The following is a 26,674-nucleotide window of genomic DNA, read 5'->3' as shown; positions in this document are numbered from 1 at the left end:
AACTGAGGTATAGTCACTGAGTGGATACAGCTAAGGAATAAAAGAAATTACTGATACACACAAGAACATGGATACACACAATGAAGCCTTACACAAAGGTACCTACTGGATAATTCCATCTCTATTAAGTTCTGTTGCTGCTGCCAAGTCTTCAGTCGTGTCCGACTCTTAGCAACCTCATGGACTGCAGGGCACCAGGCTCCTCCATACATGGGATTTTCCAGGCAAGAGTACTGGAGTGGGGTGCCATTGTCTTCTCCATATTAAGTTCTAGAACAGGCAAAACGAATTATGGTGTGCAGGAAAAAAAAAAAAAAGACTAATAGTTGCCTGTTGAGTTCCTTGAGGACTGACTGGGAAGGAATCTGAAAGAATTTTCTGGGGTGCTACCAAGGTGTATGAATTTGTCAAAACTCAGCAAATATACATTTCTTTTTTACTTAAGAAAACCCTACGTAATTCAAATCCTAATGTTATGTATGCTTAAGTACTTAGAAGAAGACTAATGTCTGCAGTTTACTTTGAAATGAATTAAGAGATGGGATGGCTGAATTAGATTTATGACAAAGCTAGTTAGGCATTGTTGAGGTCAGTTACTTAACCTTAGCACTATCAGCATTTTAGACCAGCAAATTTTTTGTAGGGGGGATACCCCGGTGTACCCTGGTGCACCCTGCTAAGTTGAGCAGTATCCCTGGATTCTACCCATTGGGTGCCCAAAGCACACACCCTTCCAGTTGTGACAACTCAAAATGTCTTCAGACATGACAAAAATCCTTTGAGGAGCAAAATCAACTTCCTCCTTCTCCTTTCTTTGTGAATTGCTTCACTTGAAATTCTCTCAACTTCGCTGTAATGCTTGAAATGTTCCATAAAAGTTGGAGAGATTATTTAATGACACTGAAAAATGCTCACAAAACACCACGTAGAAGATGAAGCTATGAAGACCTTTAAACACATCTTAAAAAGAAAAAAAAAAATTAGCAATGATAGTACCTAATATTAATACCAGCTTGTGCTGTACTGGGCTTAGTCACTCAGTCGTGTCCGACTCTGCGACCTTATGGACTGTAGCCCGCCAAGCATCTCTGTCTATGTGGTTTCTCCAGGCAAGAATACTGGAGCTGGTTGCCAAGCCCTCCTCCAGGGGATCTTCCCAACCCAGGGATCAAACTCAGGTCTCCAGCATTGCAGGCAAATTCTTTGCGGTTTGAGCCGCCAGGAAAGACCCAGTATCAGGCGATAAATCTTGTGAGATTTCTACAATGAATATGTAACATAGAGGAAAAGGTACACTGCGTATATTTAGTTGGTTAAGAAAAACATCTTTTAATTACTCTCGTGTTGGAGAGTCAGCTTAAAACTGTCCTTGATCCGTGGCGATAAATTTCTGTGTTGGCACAGGGTCCTTCCTAGGGTCGCCATGGCCACCATCCACGCTCACCTGTCCCTACTGCCTTGCTACTCAGCGTCGTTCAGGGGCCAGCAGGACCGCTACTACTGGGAAGATCTTAGGAATGCAAAACGTGGGACTCCAAGGCTAACTTCCGAATCCCATCTGCGTTATACCAAGATCCCCGAAGGACTCCGCCGCAAGTTCGAATTTGAGGGGCGTTGCTTCAGTGGACCATATCCTGACCCAGGAAACTTGCCGGCCATGCTTCTCACAGACAGTGGCAGCAGCTGGGAAACGCGAATAGGGAAGAACAAAAACTATCCGGCTGACAGAAACGAAGCCGGGCCCAGGGATCCAGGTTTTATCAACTCCGACTTCCGGGACGCGCGCGCTTGAGAACGCGCATGCGCCCGTCCGGGGGGGCGGTGTCTCACTCTCCTGAGGCGGCCCGACCAAGGCTGTTTGTCGGCTTCCGGTTCGCTAGCCCTGGGATCCTTGAGGGTGTCTCCGAATAAGAATCGAGCCGTTTATGCAGTCACGAAACGCGGGGTTACAGCACTGAGTGGGTCCACGGCTCGAGGTGAGTCTTCTGTCCAGCTGCGGACCGGGAGTTCCTACGCTGCGGCGGCCCAGTCCACCGCTCGGTAACTCGGCGACCTGGTGGTCCCGCCTTCCCACTAACTTCTCACCGCTCATTGGTTAGAACCAGCTTCGCGTTTCCTGGCCCCGCCCACCCTCGTCTCTTCTACGCCGCCCCCCCTCCCCCAAACTCCCACACACCACACACATCCTGAACATGGTCTGTCGTTAGGACAGGGGCCAGGAGAAACTTTCTGAGTAAGGTAGGACTTGGACAGCCAAGTCCTTTAAAAGAAGTAATAGTCAAAATAAGAAAAAAATCTGCAAGGGAAAAAGAAAGGAAGCTCGTGTCATTCTGCGTTCTTACAGTGATATTCACTAAAACCCTGAGTCAGAAAATCCTGTTCAAGGTGTTTCTGGGACTGAAACCTCGTCTACGAAAATAACTGGACAAATCATTTATTTGTGACATCACTCCGGTAGCTGTCCAGCCATGCGTCGCTGAGACCCGAACCTCCAAACTCAATGAGGCCTGTTCCCAAATTAACTCACTCCCCAACTAACTAAACAAACGTGCTTTTAGAGAAATGCTCAGTACTCCCTAAATTACATCTTCAGCCAGATCTCTTACAAACGCTGTAGTTCATCGAGCTGCCTGCTGGACGTCTCTACTTACTAGGTGGCTTGACAGACATTTCATTACCTGGTCTGTCTAGGACCAAGCTTCAGATTTCCACCATCTTCCCCATCCAAGTATATGGCAGGTCCGTTCTTCCAGTTTTCTGGAAGCCTCGGAGTTATTCTTACATATCACATATAATTCATCAATGATCCTGTTGGTCTACTCTTAATACATGTCTAGAACACGAACAGTTGCTCACCACCTCCACTACCATACCCTAAGCCAAGTCACCATCATCTCTCCTGTCGTTGTAGTGCCTGCCTGCTAACTCTGCTGCCATCCTTCTTCCCAGCAGTGAGTGTGAGCCTTTAATAAGTCAGACCCCTTCAGTGGCCTTCCATATCAGTCAGGATAAAACCCCAAATCCTGGGACTTCCCTGGTGGTCGAATGCTGCAAGATCCCCAGTGCTGCCACTAAGACCTGGCACAGCCGAATACATAATAAATATATATTTTTAAAAAATCCTAAATCCTAGCCATTCCCTGAGTTCCAACATGACTGCCCCTGATTTCCTCTCTAACGTTTTGTCCTAAAACCCTGCCCCTGGCTCACTGCTTCTGCCACCTGGTGTAGCATCATCCTGCTTCCTGGGCTATGGACATGCTGTTCCTTTTGCCTGGAAGACTTTTTGCTCATTTCAACACATGGCTTTCTTCTTCAGTGCCTTCCAGTCTCATTCCCCCGCAGTCACCTTAGCAAAAAGGCTGTTCCTGGCCAGCCTGTGTATAATTGAACCACCCCCAGCAACTTGCACTTTATTTATCTTCTTCATAACTGTTATTCAGTGGACATATATGTGAGGTGTAGAGGGCCAGTGTATGTGGTGCTTCCCCAGTGCCTCCAGCCTGCAGTGCAGGAGCTGCAGGAGAGTGTGTTCAATCCCTGGGTTGGGAAGATTCCCAGGAAGAGGGCATGGCAATGTGTGTGTGTGTTCTGTTATCATAGTCTGCTCCCACTAGGTTAAGTCTCTGACAGCAGAGATTTTTGTTTTGTTTTGTTACTTTAGTCCATCATTACAGTCTTAGTGCTTGACATACAATAGGTACCCAAGAAATATTTGTTGATTGAATATAAAAATAGCAAGCTCTTTATGGCACTTACTCTGTTGCCAGGCATCATTTTAAGTACTTCCCACACATCCTCATTTAATAACTTACAGCAGCCCTGTCATTCCCATTCTGGAGATGGGAAGAGTAAGGCACAGAAAATTAAGCCACCTGCCTCAGGTCACACAGTTGGTAAGTGGCAGAGCCAGGAGTTGCATCTTGGCAGTGTGGCAACAGAGTATACTTAACCACTATGATAAAAACCAAAGTAAATTCACCTCCTCTAATAACCATCTAACAAGTTGTTTCCTAGTTCCCCAACTCCAACAGGACTAGAAAAGATAAGGAATTCTAATAATCCAGGGATTTTAAATATTTCTGAAGATATATATATATACACATATATATATTCTGAAAATATATGTGTGTGTGTATACATACATCCCCTGGAGAAGGGAATGGCAATCCACTCCACTATTTTTGCATGGAAAATTCCATGGACAAAGGAGCCTGGTGGGCCACTGTCCACAGGGTCACAAAGAGTTGGACATGACTGAGCAACTAAGTGCACACAGACACACACACATGCACACACCCCTACATATATATCTTTTGGCCTTATCACATGGTACAAGCGGAGAAAGCAATGGCACCCCACTCCAGTACTCTTGCCTGGAAAATCCCATGGACAGAGGAGCCTGGTAAGCTGCAGTCCATGGGGTCATGAAGAGTCAGACACGACTGAGCGACCTCACTTTCACTTTTCACTTTCATGCTTTGGAGAAGGAAATGGCAACCCACTCCAGTGTTATTGCCTGGAGAATCCCAGGGACAGGGCAGCCTGGTGGGCTACCGTCCATGGAGTCGCACAGAGTCGGACACGACTGAAGCGACTTAATAGCAGCAGCAGTACAAGGGGATCTTAGTTCCGTGACCAGGGATCAAGCGTACACCCCTGCAGTGGAAACACAGAGTCTTAACCACTAGACCACAGGGGGAAGTCCCAAGGTATGGCCAGATTTAAAGGAACCATGACTTTCTCTAGGCTGAAAGTTCTACTGGAGCTAAAGAAGTGAAGGGCTGCCTGCAGGAGCTTGGTCATAGGTCATTGTCAGAATCCCACCAAAGCAGGAAAAGAATAATGAAGAAATACCCTGGCCTCTTTCTCCTTTCATCCTCCCACTTCCAGCCAGAGCACTGGCCAACCACAAGAAAAGCAGAAGACTTGGGAGCTATAGGCTGTGGAGGTCAGCTGTCCAGAGTCCAGGGAAGGGTAAAGAAGGACCAAGAATGGGTTTAGAGGACAAACATATTTCAAACAATGAATCCCTGAATTATACCTGGGCAGTTGGACTTGTGAAGAAGGGACCGGTTCAGGTCCATGCTGTTTCTGTTGTGCTTTCTTGCCCTGCACACCTTTCTTCCCTCGGCACATTAGGCCTCCTCCTCCCTTGTCTAAGTCTTACTCTTCCTTTAAGGCTCAACTCAAATCGTGACACCTTCCTCAAATCTTTTTTTTGATGACCCATTTTATTGATCATTTTAATCCTTGTGATAATACTGGTCACTGAACACTTGGCCTTTTTACCTTCACTGTTCTATATTTTATTAGATATAAGTCCTGATCTTCAACCTAAATAGTTCCAGGAAGGAATGAAGGATGAAGCTCTACAGATAATAGCTGCCCAATCAACCTTTACCAAAGATGAAAAGGAAGTCCATGAAGACACCACCAACTGAAATAATGGTGTTTGATTCCCCAGAGTAAATTCTCGTTGAGAAGGTAAGCCGTGTTTCCTCTGCATCAGTGCGATTCAGTTTTACATTCAGAAGTATAACTCTTACTCCTTTCTAGTGAATTTAGAGGTACTACATGCTAATCATGAACTTCAAGCAATATAGAAGCATACAAAATAAAAAATGAAAATCCTTCTCTTCTTCTGTCAACCCACATTAGCCAACTGTCAGTAGTTTTGTGAATTCTCTTTGTGATTTTTTTTTCATGTATGTGTGATCGTAAGAAGGAATAGTGATATTATTTATTGATTATTTATATTGTTCTACAACCTATTTTCATTTATTTTTTATTTTTATAATCTACTATTTTAAGTAACCATACATCATGAACATCAATGTGAATATCCATTTTTTAAGTTATTTCATAATATTCTACTGTTTGGGTGTACAGGGTGTACAGGCATATCTCATTTTATTGCACTTTGCAGATAGTGTGTTTTTTGTTTTTTACAAATTGAAGGTTTGTTGTAACTCTTGAGCACATCTCCTGGTGGTATTTTTCCCACAGCATTTGCTCCCTTTGTGTCTCTCTCTCACATTTTGGTAATTCTCACAATATTTCAAACTTTCATTATTACCAAATTGGTTATAGTGACCTGTGACCACTGATCTTTGATGTCATTATTACAAAAAAGATCATAATTAAGGTACGTACGTTGTTTTCTTTTAGACATATTTCTATTGCATACTTAACAGAATACAGTGTAGTATAAACATAACTTTTATATGCACTGGGAAATCAAAATATTTGTGTCATTCACTTTATTGTGATACTCACATTATTATGTTGGTCTAGAATTAAACCTGCAGTATCTCAAAGGTATGCCTATGTATTTACTTAACTACTGTTCTGTTGCTGAACAATTAAGCCATTTCTGAATTTTTTTCTTATTTTTAACAGTGATCATCCTTAGAAACACAGTTTTATGTGTTGGTTTTTCTTTAGGGCAGTTTCATAAGATTGGCATTTTTAAGTCAGCTTTCCTTATAACAACGTTTCCCCCTTTTTCTTTTTTTTGAATGCCAACTTGATAAATTAAAAATATTATGTTAGAGGGACTTCCACTTTTCAGGATATTTTTCCTAGTCTTCTCCAGAAGAATCATGATATATATATATATATATATATATATATATATATATATATAAAAAAAACAAAAAAAGACTAAGAGAGAGAGAGAGGGTGGCAGATCAGCCAAAGGACCCAGGCCCCAACAAAGGAATGATGATTTCTCCTTTGGTTTTTTTTTTTTTTTTTGCCTCAAATATCCCAGGCTTGACACGGAAGAAGCAGCAACCCATTATAGTCTGCTGGTATCATATTTTACCAGTGTCAGTAAAATACAGAAACCTTATGTCACTTTTAATTCAATGATATAATAATCTTAAATTTTTCTTCTACATACATTTAGAACAACAGTCTTATAATTTGTGATTCAGCCATCAGATATGTAGTGCCAATATTAAGAAACCCTGAAAGAGAGTCTAAAGTCTAGACTCTAGAGTTTCAACAAATTCATGTTTTCTACGGCATACACAGAGCAACTTTCCAAAGTAGCTGGTGTTGACAGTTCTGAGCCCTTCTGAAGTTCTGCAGTTCCCTTCCCCACCCAACCAAGCAGTTAATAAAGGAAAGAAAGCTGAAATCTAAGTTAGCTGTGACTCATTCACCCCTTTCCATCTTCCCGTATTTTGTTGACAGCTTTTATCTGTCATTTCCTGTCCCTTTATATTTAAGAATCTATTCCTTTACTCTAATTTTAATGGAGGGAAAAGAGAGAAAGAGAAATAAATACATATGCTCAGCCTCCATGTTTTATTAGATGGCCCTGCACTTTCTTGCAAATGAAAAAATCAAGTTATCAAATTCTAAAAAATGTTTTAAAATCCTATTTTGGTTAGCATCTTGTAATCTTTATAACCTTGGAGTGGGGAAGAATCTTTTCCAACAAAGATTCAAAGTCCAGAAGCTGTAAAAGAAAAGGCTGGTGAGTCTGCCTCCTTAAAAATAAAAACTAATGAATGGCTCACACAGACACAGAACATCATATAAAGACTATATGCCAAGAATTTTTTTTAAAGCAGGGGACTGTGTGAAAATTTTAAACTTCCATGTAGCAACTTTCTGGAAGGCAACTTGACAATACCCAAACTTGTAAACTGCTGTACCAATCAGCCACCTCTGCAAACTTACTCTTGTGTATATATTATTCACAGCTCACCAAACTCTGTGTGTGTGTGTATTCATAAAGTTCCATTATAGAAGTGTTCATAATAGCAAAACTGTGGGAAAAAACTCAGTGCCCATCAGTAGATATGGAATGCAATAAATTATGACGTATCTATCTGATTCATTATGATAGTCAACCACCAGAAAGAATGAGATAGATCAATCTATGTGCTGACAGTGAATCAGTTCAGTTCAGTTCAGTCGCTCAGTCGTGTCTGACTCTTTGCAACCCCATGAATCACAGCACACCAGGCCTCCCTATCCATCACCATCTCCCGGAGTTCACTCAGATTCACGTCCATCGAGTCCGCGATGCCATCCAGCCATCTCATCCTCGGTCGTCCCCTTCTCCTCCTGCCCCCAATCCCTCCCAGCATCAGAGTCTTTTCCAATGAGTCAGCTCTTCGCATCAGGTGGCCAAAGTACTGGAGTTTCAGCTTTAGCATCATTCCTTCCAAAGAAATCCCAGGGTTGATCTCCTTCAGCATGGACTGGTTGGATCTCCTTGCAGTCCAAGGGACTCTTTCAAGAGTCTTCTCCAACACCAGTTCCAAAGCATCAATTCTTCGGCGCTCAGCTTTCTTCACAGTCCAACTCTCACATCCATACATGATCACAGGAAAAACCAGAGCCTTGACTAGACAGACCTTAGTCGGCAAAGTAATGTCTCTGCTTTTGAATATACTATCTAGGTTGGTCATAACTTTTCTTCCAAGGAGTAAGCGTCTTTTAATTTCATGGCTGCAGTCACCATCTGCAGTGATTTTGGAGCCCCAAAAAATAAAGTCTGACACTGTTTCTACTGTTTCCCCATCTATTTCCCATGAAGTGATGGGACCAGATGCCATGATCTTCGTTTTCTGAATGTTGAGCTTTAAGCCAACTTTTTCACTCTCCTCTTTCACTTTCATCAAGAGGCTTTTTAGTTCCTCTTCACTTTCTGCCATAAGGGTGGTGTCATCTGCATATCTGAGGTGATTGATATTTCTCTCGGCAATCTTGATTCCAGCTTGTGTTTCTTCCAGTCCAGTGTTTCTCATGATGTACTCTGCATATAAGTTAAATAAGCAGGGTGACAATATACAGCCTTGACGTACTCCTTTTCCTATTTGGAACCAGTCTGTTGTTCCATGTCCAGTTCTAACTGTTGCTTCCTGACCTGCATACACATTTCTCAAGAGGCAGGTTAGGTGGTCTGGTATTCTCATCTCTTTCAGAATTTTCCACAGTTTATTGTGATCCACACAGTCAAAGGCTTTGGCATAGTCAATAAAGCAGAAATAGATGTTTTTCTGGAACTCTCTTGTTTTTTCGATGATCCAGCAGATGTTGGCAATTTGATCTCTGGTTCCTCCGCCTTTTCTAAAACCAGCTTGAACATCAGGGAGTTCATGGTTCACGTATTGCTGAAGCCTGGCTTGGAGGATTTTGAGTATTACTTTACTAGCATGTGAGATGAGTGCAATTGTGTGGTAGTTTGAGCATTCTTTGGCATTGCCTTTCTTTGGAATTGGAATGAAAACTGATCTTTTCCAGTCCTGTGGCCACTGCTGAGTTTTCCAAATTTGCTGGCATATTGAGTGCAGCACTTTCACAGCATCATCTTTCAGGATTTGAAACAGCTCAACTGGAATTCCATAACCTCCAGTAGCTTTGTTCGTAGTGATGCTTTCTAAGGCCCACTTGACTTCACATACCAAGATGTCTGGCTCTAGATTAGTGATCACATCATCATGATTATCTGGGTTGTGAAGACCTTTCTTGTACAGTTCTTCCGTGTATTCTTGCCACCTCTTCTTAATATCTTCTGCTTCTGTTAGGTCCATACCATTTCTTTCCTTTATCGAGCCCATCTTTGCATGAAATGTTCCCTTGGTATCTCTAATTTTCAGTGAATAGATCTCCAAAATATATTTGGTGGGGAGAGAGTTAGGAAGTATGGACAAAAGATTTGTAAATATCACCCCTTCTAGGTAGATTTTAACGATATATTTCATTCTCTACATTTATTTACACGTTATACCACCATGGTATATGTGTAATGCCTAAAATGTTTCTGAAATACCAAAATCTCTGCCTTGGATAGGGGGCTTAGCTAGGGGAAGCAATCACCAGCAGCAAACTGTGTCTTCACTTTTTAACCTTTCTCCGTCATTTGAATTTTATAATCTTGTAACTTTTTGCTGTTGTTGACATGTGTTACTTGAGCTATGGGATAATTAGCCTTTATTTTCTGTTTTTCACATTCTTCTGTTTTTTAAAAACTAATGAATATTAAGAGAAAAAAATGACCACACATCTAACTTTCTTCCTTATTCTTTTCATTCTGAGTTTCCAAGGTAACCAGTCAGAGCCTCTCTCCTGGGTATATCATTGTTATGACTTTTGACTACACAATTAGTTTACTTCCGTGTAATTGCTCATTGTGGTATCTCAAGACGCCACATCAACTATCTACATATAGAGAAATCTGGTGCCTGGGTTTCTTTGGAGTTTTACCACTGTCATTGGGTTGTCCTGTAGTTTGGATCCCTGGTGGTGATTTAGTCGTTCAGTCACATCCAACTTTTTGCCACTTCATGGACTGTAGCCCGCTAGGCTCCTCTATCCATGGGATTTCCCAGGCAAGAATACTGGGGTAGATTGCTATTCCTTTCTCCAGGGGATCTTCCTGACCCAAGGATCAAACCTGGGTCTCCTGCATTGCAGGCAGATTCTTCACCAACTGAGCTACCAGGGAAACCCCTTTCGATCCTTAGTATATTACATCTGAAAGTAACACAGAAGGTATTCTGATTAAATGTCATATTTTATTAAGAAATCAGATTTTCAGTAAGTACCCATATTCAATATGTACCGATGTTGAGTTCTCCCAAGACTGTATTTATAAATGTCTCTCTTATCCTTACTTTCTTAGAAACTTACAGCTACCCCGAAATGACTGAGATTGAGCAGGCAGAGGCCCAGCTCTCTGAGTTGGACCTGCTGGCCAGTATGTTCCCTGGTGAGAACGAGCTCATCATGAATGACCAGCTGGCTTTAGCAGAACTGAAAGAGTGCATTGAAAAGAGGACCATGGAAGGACGATCTTCAAAAGTTTACTTTACAATCAGTTTGAACCTGGACGTATCTGAGGAAGCAGTGGTAATTCAGTGTTGCTTTTGGAAGCATTGAAATATGTCTCAACTTAAAACAGCACTTAGGGCAATTTTTCTCTCTCTCTCTTTTTTTAATCAGGTGATGGTTTCTCTGGCCTGTATTCTTCCTTTTAAATACCCTGCAGTTCTGCCTGAAATTACTGTCAGGTACGTTACAGACCCTGGCCAACTTTAGAGGTCAAAACTAATCTGAGAACAAAAGCACTTCTCAAGTTTGTTCTGAGAAAATTGATTTAATGTTTAATCCCATATCTTTTCCATCAGGTCAGAATTATTAAGTAGATCCGAGCAGGCTCAGCTGAATACGGATCTGACCGCATACCTACAAAAGAACTGTCTCGGAGATGTCTGTATACTGAATGCCACTGAGTGGGTTCGAGAACATGCTTCTGGCTACATCAGCAAAGACGTCACCCCATCCCCTGCTCCAGGAAGTGCAGTCCAGCCAGGCGACCACGTTCTCACAAGGCTCTGGATCTACAGCCATCACATCTACAACAAATACAAAAGAAAGAATATTCTTGAGTGGGCAAAGGAGCTTTCCCTCTCTGGGTTTAGCATGCCTGGGAAACCTGGTGTTGTTTGTGTGGAAGGCCCACAGAGTGCCTGTGAAGAATTCTGGTCAAGGTTGGCTATCACCACCTTTTTTGTTGTTGTTGTGCTGGGTCTTTGTTGCTCTGTGCGGGCTTTCTCTCCTCTTATAGCGAGTGGGCACTACTCTCTAGTTGTGGTCTGTGGGCTTCTCATTGTGGCTTCTCTTGTAGCAGAGCACACATGGGCTCAGGAGTTGTGATTTGCTGGCTCTAAGACGCCAGGCAGGGCTTTAGGAGTTGTGGTTTGCAGGCCCTAAAGCATGCTGGCTTCTGGAGTTGTGCCTCATGGGCTTAGTGGCTTCATAGTACGTGGAATCTTGCTGGACCAGCGATCAAACCCGTGTCTCCTGCACTGGCAGGTGGATTCTTATCCACTGTATCACCAGAAAAGTCCAAGGTTTTCACAACTTTTGTATGCCTTGTCAATTATTACAGTATGCAACATGATACTCAGTTCAGTTCAGTCGCTCAGTCATGTCTGACTCTTTGCGACCCCATGGACTGCAGCACGCCAGGCTTCCCTGTCCATCACCAACTCCTGGAGTCTACTCAAAGTCACGTCTATAGAGTTGGTGATGCCATCCAGCCATCTCATCCTCTGTTGTCCCCTTCTCCTCCTTCCTTCAATCTTTCCCAGCATCAGGGTCTTTTTCAATGAGTCAGTTCCTTGCATCTGTTGGCCACAGTATTGGAGCTTCAGCTTTAGCATCCGTCCTTCCAATGAATATTCAGGACTGATTTCCTTTAGGATAGACTGGTTGGATCTCCTTGGAGTCCAAGGGACTCTCAAGAGTCTTCTCCAACACCACAGTTCAAAAGCATCAATTCTTCAGCACTCAGCTTTCTTTATGGTCCAACTCTCACATCCATGCATGACTACTGGAAAAACCAAAGCTTTGACTAGACCTTTGTTGGCAAAGTAACGTCTCTGCTTTTTAATATGCTGTCTAGGTTCATCATAGCTTTCCTTCCAAAGAGTAAGTGTCTCTTAAGGTCATGGCTGCAGTCACCATCTGCAGTGCTTTTGGAGCCCAAGAAAAAAAGTCTGTCACTGTGCCATGTATCACATGATACTAGAGATGTGGAAATCTGTGTGTCCCGGAAGTCATATCAGGATTTAGTCTAAAACAGCACTCACATTTGGTCAGCGTACTCCTCTCACCTGACACACGGCGCAGAGAAGATGTTCTGTAGGTAGACATTAAGTCCCGCCCCTGCCCACAACACTGTCTACTGTCCCCTCCATTTCTATGGACCTGATTCTTCTCTCATCTTAGCGATGCTGTAAGTTGTGTGTACCCTGTGGAACAAGATTTCTAATCTTATTTCTCTGAAAGTGAGAAATGAAAGGTATCGGTCGCTCAGTCATGTCCGACTCTTAGCGACCCCATGGGCTGTAGCCCACCAGGCTCCTGTGTCCATGGAATTCTCCAGGCAAGAATACTGGAGTGGGTTGCCATTCCCTTCTCCAGGGGATCTTCCTGACCCAGGAACTGAATCCGGGTCTCCTGCATTGCAGCAAATTCTTTAATGTCTGAGCGACTCAGTTCAGTTCAGTCACTCAGTTGTGTCCGACTCTTTGCGACCCCATGAATCGTAGCACGCCAGGCTTCCCTGTCCATCACCAACTCCCGGAGTTCACTCAGACTCACTTCCATCGAGTCAGTAATGCCATCCAGCCATCTCATCCTCGGTCATCCCCTTCTCCTCCTGCCCCCAATCCCTCCCAGCATCAGTCTTTTCCAGTGAGTCAGCTCTTCGCATGAGGTGGCCAAAGTACTGGAGCTTCAGCTTTAGCATCAGTCCTTCCAAAGAAATCCCAGGGCTGATCTCCTTCAGAACGGACTGATTGGATCTCCTTGCAGTCCAAGGGACTCTCAAGAGTCTTCTCCAACACCACAGTTCAAAAGCATCAATTCTTTGGTGCTCAGCCTTCTTCACAGTCCAACTCTCACATCCATACACGACCACAGGAAAAACCATAGCCTTGACTAGACCATCTGCAGTGATTTTTGAGCCCCAAAAAATAAAGTCTGACACTGTTTCCACTGTTTCCCCATCTATTTCCCATGAAGTGATGAGACCAGATGCCATGATCTTCGTTTTCTGAATGTTGAGCTTTAAGCCAACTTTTTCACTCTCCTCTTTTACTTTCATCAAGAGGCTTTTTAGTTCCTCTTCACTTTCTGCCATAAGGGTGGTGGCATCTGCATATCTGAGGTTATTGATATTTCTCCCAGCAATCTTGATTCCAGCTTGTGTTTCTTCCAGTCCAGCGTTTCTCAGGATGTACTCTGCATATAAGTTAAATAAGCAGGGTGACAGTATACAGCCTTGACATACTCCTTTTCTTATTTGGAACCAGTCTGTTGTTCCATGTCCATTTCTAACTGTTGCTTCCTGATCTGCATACAGATTTCTCAAGAGGCAGGTCAGGTGGTCTGGTATTCCCATCTCTCAGAATTTTCCACAGTTTATTGTGATCCACACAGAGCCACTAGGGAATCTTATTTCTCTACTGATATCCTAAATGACAAGCCCCTTCAAGAGGTCGAGATTCAGTAATTTCTACATTTGTAAAATACTGATACCAGGCAGTCATAATAGCAGTAAATGAATTTGGAGATGGGATATGAAGGAAATGGCAACCCACTCCAGTATTCTTGCCTGGAAAAGCCCTTGGACAGAGGAGCCTGGCGGGCTTACAGTCCATAGCATTGCAAAACAGACATGACTGATCACTCATTACTGGAATCATATTAGATTAAAATCCATGTGAGATGAAAGGAAATTTCTTTACTTCTAGGAAAAAGCATTGATAAATCTATTTTATAACTTCTACTTCAGGGCTTTAGAGTACACACCTTCAAATTTTCTACTCTGAAAATTTTTTTTCAGGCTCAGAAAATTAAACTGGAAGAGAATTTTAATTCGCCATCGAGAAGATATTCCTTTTGATGGTACAAGTGAGGACATGGAGAGACAAAGAAAATTTCCAGTTTTTGAAGAAAAAGTATTCAGTGTTAATGGAGCCAGAGGAAACCACATGGACTTTGGTCAGCTGTATCAGTTTTTGAATGCCAACGAATGTGGGAATGTTTTCCAGATGTTGTTTGGTGTGGAAGGACAGTGAGAAGGGGAGTGGCTGAAAGCGTTTTGCCACTGTTGGTCTTTTGACTTTTTCCTCTCTTTTGCTTGAAAGATTAATTTGACTTTAGTCCCACTCTAGAATGTTAGGGAGGGAAAAAAGGAAAAGCAATGTAGCAGAAATGCATCTGTTAAAAATATGTCATGATTAGAACTGAGTTTTAATTTATAATCTTAAAATTGTTGATAGACATTTCTTGACTTACAAGCTACCTATTCTGAAAGAGAAGTTAATTATATTTAATTATAACATTGGTGGTCCAACTTGCCACCCATTCCCAACCCCTTTCCCCTGTATCTGTCTCCACTAAAGAACCTGGAAAAGCTAAATGCTCACTGTCTCAGACTCTCTTGCAGCTAGGGTGGCCGGGGGACACAGCTTTGACCACGGAACCTCTGGGAAAACTTTTGCTTCCCTGATTAAAGTGATAGGTACAACTAGGGCACCTCTTCCCTCTCTTCTGTCACAAGCACCAAAATGATCACTAGAGCTGCAAACGTCCTTTCAGCCATGAAGGAAGGAGGGGTGAAGAGAGCCACAGAGATGCCAATCCTCAAGCAGTTGAACCACTGATCCAACACTAGCACCTGCCTATCTCTAGACAGCTTATTAGGAAATAAAACCAGTTTTATTTGTATTTATGTGCCTGTTACTAGCAGCTGAAAGTGAGTTTGCCTATTAGATTTTTTTCAGAGCATTAGTTTTGCATGTACCCCAGCCATTTGGTACAAAGACAGGTGGGATTTTTCTTAAACAGAGTTTGCAGTTCATCTCTATTTTTGTATGCTCATGCTCTGCCCTGCTCCTTGGCTTACCTCACAGAAGGCTTAGAAGACTTTTTAATAGGTCTCAAGCATGCATGGAATTGGTAATTTAGAGCATTCGTTCTTGGCAAATTGGATTTTGACACATTTTTTTTTCATTCTGCAAGTGGCTTTCTGTAAATCTACTTTTAGCAAATTGACCCACTCAAATAAACACACAACCTGGTTTTCAAGACCCTGCATAAACCAGTTTCAAAAGTGATGATTAAATATTTACTAATTGCTAGCACTTAGGTTGATCGATCCTGTCTGTTGGGTGTTCCTTGAGGAGTCAGACTGATAGAGGGACAGGTTGGGGTCGGGGGCACAATACATTGCTTATCTTAGTAAAACAGTCAGAGGCAACTTCTGTGGCCATCACTAAGCATAGGTAGAAAACAAAAAGGGACAAAAGAACTCCAAGGAAACGTAGACAGACCTTGGATATACACGCAGGGAAAAATCCAAATGGTGTTCATGGATGCAAGTCTTACATGCCTTCTCAGGTTCCGCCTCCCCGGTCCCCTGTCAGCTGCCCTGGAAATGCCAGGCCCTCCTCGGCTGCCACCACACAGCCAGATGCACCAGCTGTACCTTAGTTTCTGACTTCCCCAGCCACTTCCAGGTTTGGATGAGTACCCCACCAAACATGATACCGACATGGCAACAAGCCACCAAGGGGGCCAGGTGATGCCCATGTTACTTTGAGCGGAGCTAAACTGCTAAAACTTCTTCACTCTTTGTGCATTATTTTAATGAAAACCACATTGTATGTATAAATATATAGATCTCAAGCGTAACATAAAAACATTGACTACAATAATGTAGCTTTATAAGCTTTCTTCACAGACAACTGTCAAATTTAGACATTGAACTATTAACACAGTGACCAAGAGAAGTACAGAGTTTTCAACTGCATAATTAAGAAATTTTCTCTGAAAATGAATCGAAGTATTAGTCAATACTTCAATAAAGAAATACATCAATAAAGAAAACAGCAAGTTAGATAGTTTGCCTACATTATATAACGTAAAAGACACAGTAAAAACTGTAAGAAACTAAAGTTAAATGTAATAGGCAATACAGCTTTTTTAAACCTTTACCAATGATTACAGGCTTCCCTGGTGGCTCAGTGCCTGCCAATGCTGAGACAGAGGTGTGATCCCTGGGCTGGGAGGATTTCCTGGAGAAGGAGATGGCAACCCACTCCAGTGTTCTTGCCTGGGAAGTCTCATGGACAGAGGAACCTGGCAGGGTACAGTCCACGGGGTCACAAGAGTCAGACATGGCTTAGTGAACAACCACCCAAACCAATGTACTACGTTTATAAACATCCTTAAATGTAAAATTATTCAGTATGATTGCATGGTGTTTATTCCACAATGACAGATTGTCAATGTATTAATCAGAAAAATATCTTGAACTGAAATCATCTGTAAAGAAATGATAAATCTTTAAAAGAAAGTCTTAGTCTCAAGTTATGTTTAACGTAATCGATAGAATCTATAGAAACCAACATTGTTGGCAGGAAATTCACTACATAGCCATTTTTATTTGTAAAAGTAATTCTGGTACAAACAATAGTTTTCTTAAGTCAAAACAAAATAAAACCTAAATTTAACCTCATAAAACCAAATTAAGTTTGGATTAACAAAGTCAAACCTACCCCCTGCACATTACTTTGACAGAGTGCATTAAAAAAAAAAAAAAACAACTCTTATCTGCTGTCCAGCAGAACTGACAATTACTTTTGGCAGCTATAAAAGTAACAAGCACAGATTTCTTTTTTATTAGTTGTATATCAGGGAAACCCAACAATCTATCATTTGTGAAATTCCACTAAAGCTACCCGGCAGCCAAGAGTTCATAGAACATAAGAAGAGCTGATGCAATGCCAAAGAATGCTCAAACTACCGCACAAAGGAAGTGGCAACCCACTCCAGTGTTCTTGCCTGGAGAATCCCAGGGACCGGGGAGCCTGGTAGGCTGCCATCTATGGGCTCACACAGAGTCGGACACGACTGAAGTGACTTAGCAGCAGCAGCAGCACACGCTAGTAAAATAATGCTCAAAATTCTCCAAGCCAGGCCTCAGCAATACATGAACCGTGAACTTGCAGATGTTCAAGCTGGTTTTAGAAAAGGCAGAGGAACCAGAGATCAAATTGCTAACATCCCTGGATCATCAAAAAAGCAAGCGTTCCAGAAAAACATGTATTTCTGCTTTATTGACTATGCCAAAGCCTTTGACTGTGTGGATCACAATAAACTGGAAAATTCTGAAAGAGATGGGAATACCAGACCACCTGACCTGTCTCTTGTGAAATCTGTATGCAGATCAGGAAGCAACAGTTAGAACTGGACATGGAACAACAGACTGGTTCCAATTAGGAAAAGGAGTGTATCAAGTCTGTATATTGTCACCCTGCTTATTTAACTTTTGTGCAGAGTACATCATGAGAAACGCTAGGCTGGATGAAGCACAAGCTGGAATCAAGATTGCTGGGAGAAATATCAATAGCCTCAGATATGCAGATGACACCACCCTTATGGCAGAAAGTGAAGAGGAACTAAAGAGCCTCTTGATGAAAGTGAAAGAGGAGAGTGAAAAAGTTGACTTAAGACTCAACATGCAGAAACCTAAGATCATGGCATCCAGTCCTGTCACTTCATGGCAAATAGATGGGGAAACAGTGTCTGACTTTATTTTTCTGGGCTCCAAAATCACTGCAGATGGTGACTGCAGCCGTGAAATTAAAAGACGCTTACTCCTTGGAAGGAAAGGTATGACCAAACTAGACAGCATATTAAAAAGCAGAGACATTACTTTGCCAACAAAGGTCCATCTAGTCAAGGCTATGGTTTTTCCGGTGGTCATGTATGGATGTGAGAGTTGGACTATAAAGAAAGCTGAGCGCCAAAGAATTGATGCTTTTGAACTGTGGTGTTGGAGATCCAATTAGTCTATCCTAAAGGAAATCAGTCCCTAATATTCACTGGAAGGACTGATGCTGAAGCTGAAACTCCAATACTTTGGCCACCTGATGGGAAGAACTGACTCATTTGAAAAGACCCTGATGCTTCGAAAGATTGAAGGAAGGAGAAGGGGACGACAGAGGATGAGATGGTTGGATGGCATCAACGACTCAATGGACATGAGTTTGGGTGAACTCCAGGAGTTGGTGATGGACAGGGAGGCCTGGCTTGGTGCAGTCCATGGGGTCGCAAAAAGTCGGAACCGACTGAACTGAACTGAAGGACATGTACAGGGACATTACTTGCCAGTCCCCTGTCCCCCCCGAAACAATGAATACAACTACTTAAAAGAAGAAAGTGAAGTCGCTTAGTTGTGTCCGACTCGTTGTGACCCCATGGACTGTAGCCCTTCAGGCTCCTCTGTCCACGGGATTTTCCAGGCAAGAATACTGGAGTGGGTTGCCAGTTCCTTCTCCAGAGGATCTTCCCGACCCAGGGATTGAACCCGGCCCTACCCGCATTATAGGCAAACGCTTTACCGCCTGAGCCACCAGTGAAGATCTAAGCCCACAAAAATTCTGCAAAGGGGCACCAGGCGCCTTCCCCTTTAGCATCATCCGGCAATCTGACCCACCGCGTCGTAGAAGGATGTACGCCTTTAAGTCCTCTGCCTCTGCTATCTCTACGAAATGTCAAGGGCAGACATCTGCTCCTCGGAGCAGCAGAACCCGGGGAGGGAAGACTCCGGCTCAGCGGCGTAAAGCACGTGACTGGCTACCTAGGGACACCAGGGTCCCGAGATGCTCCCAAATGCACCTGGACAGACTTCACGCGCTTCGCTCACAAGGTAGCAGCGTTCAGTCACCGGACCTGCGCCTGCGCAGCTGGGAGGCCCCCCAACGGTGACTTCACGCATGCGCCCCGGAAGCACGCTCCCTCTTAGGGGCAAAGGCGTATTGAGGCTGTCCGGCAGGGGGCGCTGGTTTCTGATCTGTTGGCAGGGTGCTGACCCTGGCGCCCGTCCTGTCCTGTGGGCTCGTCCTTCAGGCGGGCATCCTCCAACCCTGCCAGAGGCTTCTCTGGTGTTGAGATGCGCTTTTTTTCTTTTAAAAAAAAATGGCATCGATCCACATTCTCTTGGGATTGCCCAGGTGTTGCTAACAGCTGGAATAATTGGAGGCATGATGCTCCAGGGACTTGAATGGTGTCTTCGAGGACCAGGGTGTCTGTCCCTGGATGTTAACGAAGGAATTACTGAAATGGAGACTTAATTATTTTTTTAATATTAAAACTATTTTTATTTCGTTTTAAACTGATACTCTATTGTTTGAAACAAATCGAAGTCGTTTCAGAGAAATTTAAATGACCCGAGTGCTCAACAATATTGTCGTCTTGAGATATTTTGAAGTTCGAATTAACGATTCTTTAACACTAAAATTAACCGAAACTAAAATATGATAGAAAAAAGTAATTTATTTAGAAAAAAATTCTTGTTTATTGACCTAAATTTCGTTTTATCAGAGTTCTTTTTTAAAATTTATCAAAATATAATTGATTTACAATGTGTTAACTTCTCTATTCGGAGAAGGCAACGGCAACCCACTCCAGTACTCTTGCCTGGAAACTCCCATGGACAGAGGAGCCTGGTAGGCTGCAGTCCATGGGGTCGCGAAGAGTCGGACACGGCTGAGCGACTTTACTTTCACTTTTCACTTTCATGCGTTGGAGAAGGAAATGGCAACCCACTCCAGTGTTCTTGCCTGGAGGATCCCAGGGACGCGGGAGCCTGGTGGGCTGCCGTCTATGGGGTCGCACAGAGTCAGACGACTGAAGCGCCTTAGCAGCAGCAACTTCTCTATTACAGTAAAGTGATACAATTATACAAATATATACTTTCTTGGAAAAAGTAAATTTTGATAGACCATCACTTTTGTTCTTAAAATATTTTCAGATTATTTTCAAATAGTCCCTGAAGAATCATTTGCTTTGGATGATTAAATATACAAGTTTTGCTCATGCAATATGGAGACTTAATTTTTTTTTCTGGGGTGTTTGGCATTTTGAGTTTTGTAAACTTGTTTTCTTTTCTCCCTAAATCCCAAAATATATGCAAGTAAATCTGTGAAATATATTTTTACTGAAAAGGTGACCATTGTATAAAATGTACAAATAACTGGATATAAAACTCACCGATAACCTTGTGCCCAGGAAGAAAAATTTTTGTTTTATGTTTTTTTAGTATATTATTTTTGTATATGTGGTCTTTGTTTTTTAACACAAGTCATAGTGTCTGTGTTGCTTTGTTATCTGCCTTCTTTGATAAAACAATAGATTGTAAACATTTCCATGAAATTAAATATTTTCAAGACTATCTTGTATTCAGTTGTCTGAGTGGACTGTAATTGATTTCAGCAGTTCACTGGTTAGTTGTAGTTTCAAAAACAAAGCTGCTCTGAGCATCCATTATTATCTTTTCAAGTTAGATTTCAAGAAGTGGAATTTCACTCTGAAATTCTGGATTTGTCTTGCTAATTGTACTTGTGAAAGGTTGAGAAATGAAAATTGCAAAGACATAAAATTTCCTTTGCCCTAGATTTTTACCAACATTGGTTATTATCATTTTGCCAACTGGAAAAAAATCTATATTGTTTTATATTATCTTCATTTGACTTTTGATCTGGGTCAGGAAGATCACCTGGAGAAGGGCATGGTAACCCACTCCAGTAATCTTTTTTTTTTAGTTTTTAAAAAAATTACTTAGTTTTAAATTTAAGGATAATTGCCTTACAGAATTTTGTTGTCTTCTGTCAAACATCAACATGATTCAGCCATAGGTGTACCTATGTCCCCAGGTAATATACATATGTCCCCAGGTAATATACATATGTTCTTGCCTGGAGAATCCCATGGACAGAGGAGCCTGGCGGGCTGCAGCCCATAGGGTCACAGAGTCAGACACGAAGGAAGTGACTTAGCACTTCAACTCATTTGACTTTTAGTGTGAGTTAATAACTTTTTATATGTGTACTGGTCAGTTATATTTCTTTTGCTGTGAATTGACTGTGTATGCCTTACTTAATTTTTATTTAAATGGGCAGCCTTAAAATATTTTTTTAAGAATTTTTAAAATAGAACTATTTTAACCTTAGTTATTTCTTTCTCTTTAAGATTTTTTTTTTAATGTGGACCATTGTTTTTTCAAGTCTTTATTGAATTTACTACAATATTGCCTCATTTTATGTTTTGGTTTTTTGGCCTAGAAGTATCTTAGCTCCCCAACTAGGGATTGAACCCACAGCCTCTGTGTTGGGAGGCCAAGTCTTAACCCCGGACCACCAGGGAACTCCCTGTAAGAATTTTTTTAATGGAAAGCCTATTAACAACTAGTTAATGTTGCAGATATTCCCCAAGTTTGTCTATTTGTTTTTTTCTGACATAGAAAAAAAACTTTGGTCTTCTGTCTTTGATGCATTGACTGGGAAGAATACTTCCCTACTCCAGGATAATTTGAAAATGTGTCTATAGAACCTCATAATTTTTTGTTTGTTTTAAAAAATCTTATTGTGAAGTAGATATGTAACATCCATACTATTTATTTTACTATGAACATTTACCTTATAGAAAAAGGTGAAAAGAAGTAAAAAATGAAGTCATAGTCTTACCAACTCCTTTAAGAGAACTTAGCCAACAAGCAAAATTTACCATTCTATTACACAAGTGTGGCTGAAAGCCTCTTGTGTACTTTTGCTGATTACAATCCTATTCCTTGGCAGTATTAACCCTACCCTAAAGAATTTATCATTCCCGTATATCTCTTTGTATTTTCATAATGTATGTGTTCCTATGCCATATCTTATGGCATCATTAAAAAAAATTATTAACTCCATCATGTCTCAGCTGCAGCATGTGAATCTAGTTCCCTGACCAGGGATCAAACCTGGGCCTCCTGCATTGGGAGCTCGGAATCTTAGCCACTGGGCCCCCAGGGAAGTCCCTATGGCTTTATGTTTAACATTCAGTCATCAGCAATTCATTTTAGAGTGCTGCATGAAGTAGGTGATGAATCTGCCTACAATGCAGGAGACCTGGGTTTGATCCCTGGGTAGGGAAGATCCCCTGGAGAAGGGAACAGCAACCCACTCCAGTATTCTTGCCTGGAGAATCTCATGGACAGAGGAGACTGGCAGGCTACATATCAGTCCATGGGCTACAAACAGAACTGAACAACTAACACTTTCATGAAGTAGGTACTCAAATTACTTCTTCAAAAGGTAAGCAGTTGATTCAGTGATATTTTTTTGAATAATCTATATTCTTCAGACACAGGACATGCCACTTTCATCAGAACCTGAGTGTGAGTTCCAGATTTGCTATTCTATTTCAGTTTAGTCCTAACAACACCGTTAGGATAGTATTGGCAGTATCTTGAGTTTTGAAGTTTATTAGGACAAACTGTTATTATGCCTGCTTTCCAAAATATCTTTCCTTATTCTTTCATATGAGCTTTTGAGATAGTTTCAAATTATCTGAAAACAAAAATCTCACTGAGGATGCTGTTGGGAGTATACAGGTTTCAAACTTAGCTTTTGAGAGTTGACATCTCAGCTACTGTAATTTCCCATCCTCTTTCTAGTTATGACCCTAAGATTTGTAGCCTTTTTCTCCTAGGTAGTGCATCTACATTGTTTTAATTTTTATGCATTTTGAATTAGACAATTATCTTTAATTAGGTCTTGTACTTTAAAACCTGTTTATTATTTGATAATGTCAAAATAGATGTTATAATCTGACATGACAAAGTTCTCTTTGTTACTTACAAAAAATATCCTTTTAATTCTTTTATTCTTCCAAGTAAACATTTAAATCATATTTCCAAAGTTCATTAATTCTTTGATTTACATTCGTTATGGATATTTTGATTGGAATTGACATAATATTTGGAGAATGCAATGGCGACCCACTCCAGTATTCTTTCTTGGAGAATCTCATGGACTGAGGAGCCTGGGGAACTACAGTCCATGGGGTTGCAAAGAGCCGGACATGATTGAAATGACTGACCATGACATAATATTACTTCTTTTGGTAGGGACTGTTTAGATTACTCTTTTTAAAAGGGTCTTATCTTAAAAAGATTAAGTAATGCTGAAAAAGACGAGCGCTGGAAACTGTTACATAATGGAGACTATTTTCAAATGCTCAAATAATAAAATGGGGCTCTAGGAAAATCAAACAAAGACCTGTGTGGTTTGGAATAGTTTGAAGGTCCACATCAAGAGGTAAGGATCCTTGTTATGAAATGTGGATAGTGTCAAGGAAATAGAAATAAAATCATTAGTTATTTTGAAGTAAGAATAAGTAGAATTTAGTAAACGTGCATAGCTAATCACTCTGGTCCTTTTCAAATTTTAACAAGACCTGAGAACATTGTTAAAAATGCAAAATCTGATTTAACAGCCCCAAAGTGGGCCTGACAGTATGCATTTCTAAGAAACATCCAGATGAGATGGTGATAATTGCATTTTGAAAGGTCTAACATTTTCAAAATGGAAAATTTTCATTGGAAAAGACCCTGATGCCAGACACAACTGAGTGACTGAACTGAACTGAACATTTTTTCCATCTTCCTTCAGCCACTACCATGTCATTCTACTGCTACCCTTGTATGCAAATACCTCCCACTTGGCTCAGGCCAATCTCCTATTGCTGGTGAAAAGTTGCTTAGTCCTGTCCAGCTCTTTGCAACCCCAGGGACTATTCAATCCATGGAATTCTCCAGGTCAGAATACTGGAATGGGTAGCCATTTCCTTCTCCAGGGGACCTTCCCAACCCAAAGATTGAACCCAGGTCTCCCGCATTACAGGCAGATTCTTTACCAGCTGAGCCACGAGGGAAGCCCTCATTTTACTTATAAGTGAGCAGTTATGGAGGATCAAGGGCTCAGACTCTCCTCTAGCAGCTTCCTTTGCTTAAGCAAAAGGGAAAAAGGGAAGGAACACATCCTTACAGAGTGGACGTCGCCAGAGTGAACTCTGCCACTATGATGTGAGGCCACTTGGAAATACAAGCAAGCCCGAGTGGCTCTGAGCCCTGCATTGCTTGGGACACTGTGCAGGTAGTTAACATCTAGGAGCAGAGTCAGAGAAAGCTGCGTTCGAGTCTTGTCTACACTGTGCATTGGCAGCAGGAGCCAGGGCAAGAGGATTTACTCTGCCGACTCTGTCTCTCTCTGTTTATAAACATGGATGGGATCGTGCCTATCTCAGAGGACGCTGGAAAGATTAAATGAGACGTTTGCAAATGTCCTAAAACTGTACACACACGGCAATCAGCAGGTCTCAATAAATAGGACCTATTATATGCTAGCTTTAATGTTCAGTTCAGTCGCTCACTCGTGTCCGACTCTTTGTGACCCCATGAACCACAGCACGCCAGTCCTCCCTGTCCATCACCAACTCCCAGAGTTTACTCAAACTCAGGTCCATCCAGTCGGTGATGCCATCCAACCATCTCATCCTCTGTCGCCCCCTTCTCCTCCCGCCTTCAATCTTTCCCAGCATCAGGGTCTTTTCCAATGCGTCAGCTCTTCGCATCAGGGGGCCAAAGGATTGGAGCTTCAGCTTCAACATCAGTCCTTCCAATGAACACCCAGGACTGATCTCCTTTAGGATGGACTGGTTGGATCTCCTTGCAGTCCAAGGGACTCTCAAGAGTCTTCTCCAACACCACAGTTCAAAAGCATCTTCGGCGCTCATCTTTATAGTCCAACTCTCACATCCATACATGACTACTGGTATGAAACACGTGTTTTCAAGTTCTAAATAAGCAGGAAGCTGGTGAGGATAAGAGAAAGGAAAATTAAACGCAGAACTGGCTAGAATCAGAGGAGGTGGGGACATGCAGGAATTTTAGAAATTCTCCTATCGCTAAGGAGGGAACAAATGTTGCCTTAGCAAACGGAGAAAAGCAGCATTTGGCGCTTTGGGTCTCCAAGGCGTGGCTTCCTACTGAGCAGGAGTTACGTCACTCGGACGGGCGTGGCTCCAAGTGTGACGTTTCCCGCAGCGGATGGTCCCGGAAGCGGCTGGAGGTGGAGGCGGAAGTGGGGCGGGAGATGGGCCCGGTGGGTGGCGGAAGGGGCGGGTTGGGGGTGGTTGTTCCTGTGAGCCCTTTTCCGGTGCCGGGGGCCGGAAGTTGTGGCCCGGCTGTGTCAACCCGGGGGCTTCGGGCTGTGAGAGCGGCTGAGACCACGACCATGGGCGGGAAGAACAAGCAGAGGACCAAGGGGAATCTGAGGGTGAGTGCAGGCGCGGGAGTCCTCTCATCGCTGCGACTGGCTCTGTCTGCCCGGCACATGGCCGGAGGTTGTGTGGAGAGCGACTGTGGAGTGGCATGGGTTTGCGTGTCCAGTGTGACCTCTCTGTTGTGTGTGCGTCCCTGCGGGCGGGGTGGGATATCTCTGAGCAGAATGGGAATGTTAAGCAGAGGGGAAAGATGTTACCTTGCCCAGCTGTCCCCAGCTGAGCACACTTCCTAGCCACCCTCCACTCCCCACCGTTTTCATTAAGAATTGGTTCAGTGTCAGCTTCCCCTGGAAGGTTACCTGGCCAGGGTAGCAGGGGGTAGCATCGTGAATAAGGGAGTGGAGTGGGAGATAGTTAAGGTGAGCCTGGAGTGCACGGAGTCTCTGATCACGTCGCTCCTTCGCTCAAAAAATCTGTGGCTCACCACATCCATCAGGGTATAGGCAAAGCTCTTACGATGATATATATACACGATATGGGGTGTGCTCCGGCCCCTTTGCATCTCCGACCCCATCTTCAGCTTCCTTGTCTCTCACTCCATCAGGCCAAACTGATCTCTTCCCGAACCTTGACCTTGCATGGCAGGCTCCCGACGCTCTTTTGTTAGGTGGCTCCAAATTTTGCCCGAGACATCTCAGTGAGGTCTCCCATGATCACCCTATTTTCAGCTGTAGCCTTCCCCTCCACCGCCCCCACCCCCACCGCTCCCTGTTCTTTTTTCCTGCTTTATTTTATCCCATTGCATATCTGACTTATAACATACCATTTGTTGATTGTCCTGCTTCATTTACTGTCTTGCTTCGTTAGAATATTAGTATAGGATATAACTATTTTATGAAGGTAGGTGTTTTTATCTGCTGCTATTTATTATCTTTGGGACCTGTAACAAGGACTGGCATATAGCAGAAGTTCACTAAATGCTTGTTTAAACCCCAGTGTGGACTAAACATACAAGACTGAGAAT

At 42.5% G+C, this 26,674-nt stretch overlaps 2 protein-coding genes across 2 annotated transcripts in view; both read left to right on the top strand.

Annotated features, from left to right (window-relative positions):
• Window positions 1-873: 873 nt before the first annotated feature.
• RWDD2B (RWD domain containing 2B) lies at window positions 874-15,683 on the top strand. The gene is made up of 6 exons (XM_040227683.1): window positions 874-1,976; window positions 5,317-5,487; window positions 10,649-10,875; window positions 10,969-11,036; window positions 11,154-11,516; window positions 14,381-15,683. Exons 3-6 carry the CDS (start codon window positions 10,669-10,671, stop codon window positions 14,613-14,615), a joined length of 873 nt encoding a protein of 290 aa, XP_040083617.1. The 5' UTR covers window positions 874-1,976; window positions 5,317-5,487; window positions 10,649-10,668; the 3' UTR covers window positions 14,616-15,683.
• A 9,887-nt stretch (window positions 15,684-25,570) lies between these two features.
• Window positions 25,571-26,674, top strand: part of LTN1 (listerin E3 ubiquitin protein ligase 1) — a 57,113-nt gene continuing 56,009 nt past the window's right edge. Inside the window, exon 1 of the mRNA XM_040227671.1 lies at window positions 25,571-25,703. Coding sequence (XP_040083605.1) covers window positions 25,662-25,703 — 42 coding nt within the window. The 5' untranslated portion in view covers window positions 25,571-25,661. The remainder of the gene's footprint in view (window positions 25,704-26,674) is intronic.

The sequence above is a fragment of the Oryx dammah genome, unplaced genomic scaffold (assembly GCF_014754425.2).
Source record: "Oryx dammah isolate SB20612 unplaced genomic scaffold, SCBI_Odam_1.1 HiC_scaffold_2, whole genome shotgun sequence".
Classification (NCBI taxonomy): domain Eukaryota; kingdom Metazoa; phylum Chordata; class Mammalia; order Artiodactyla; family Bovidae; genus Oryx; species Oryx dammah.
Note: the sequence above shows the minus strand (reverse complement) of the source record. Positions and strands in the feature narration are given on the sequence as shown.

What these genes read in the sequence shown, in the direction of transcription:
- RWDD2B (XM_040227683.1), top strand. Translation starts at nt 10,669, where the DNA reads ATGACTGAGATTGAGCAGGCAGAGGCCCAGCTCTCTGAGTTGGACCTG. An exon ending in ACGTATCTGAGGAAGCAGTG is followed by an intron (nt 10,876 to 10,968) that starts GTAATTCAGTGT and finishes TTTTTTAATCAG; the next exon opens with GTGATGGTTTCTCTGGCCTG. An exon ending in CTGCCTGAAATTACTGTCAG is followed by an intron (nt 11,037 to 11,153) that starts GTACGTTACAGA and finishes CTTTTCCATCAG; the next exon opens with GTCAGAATTATTAAGTAGAT.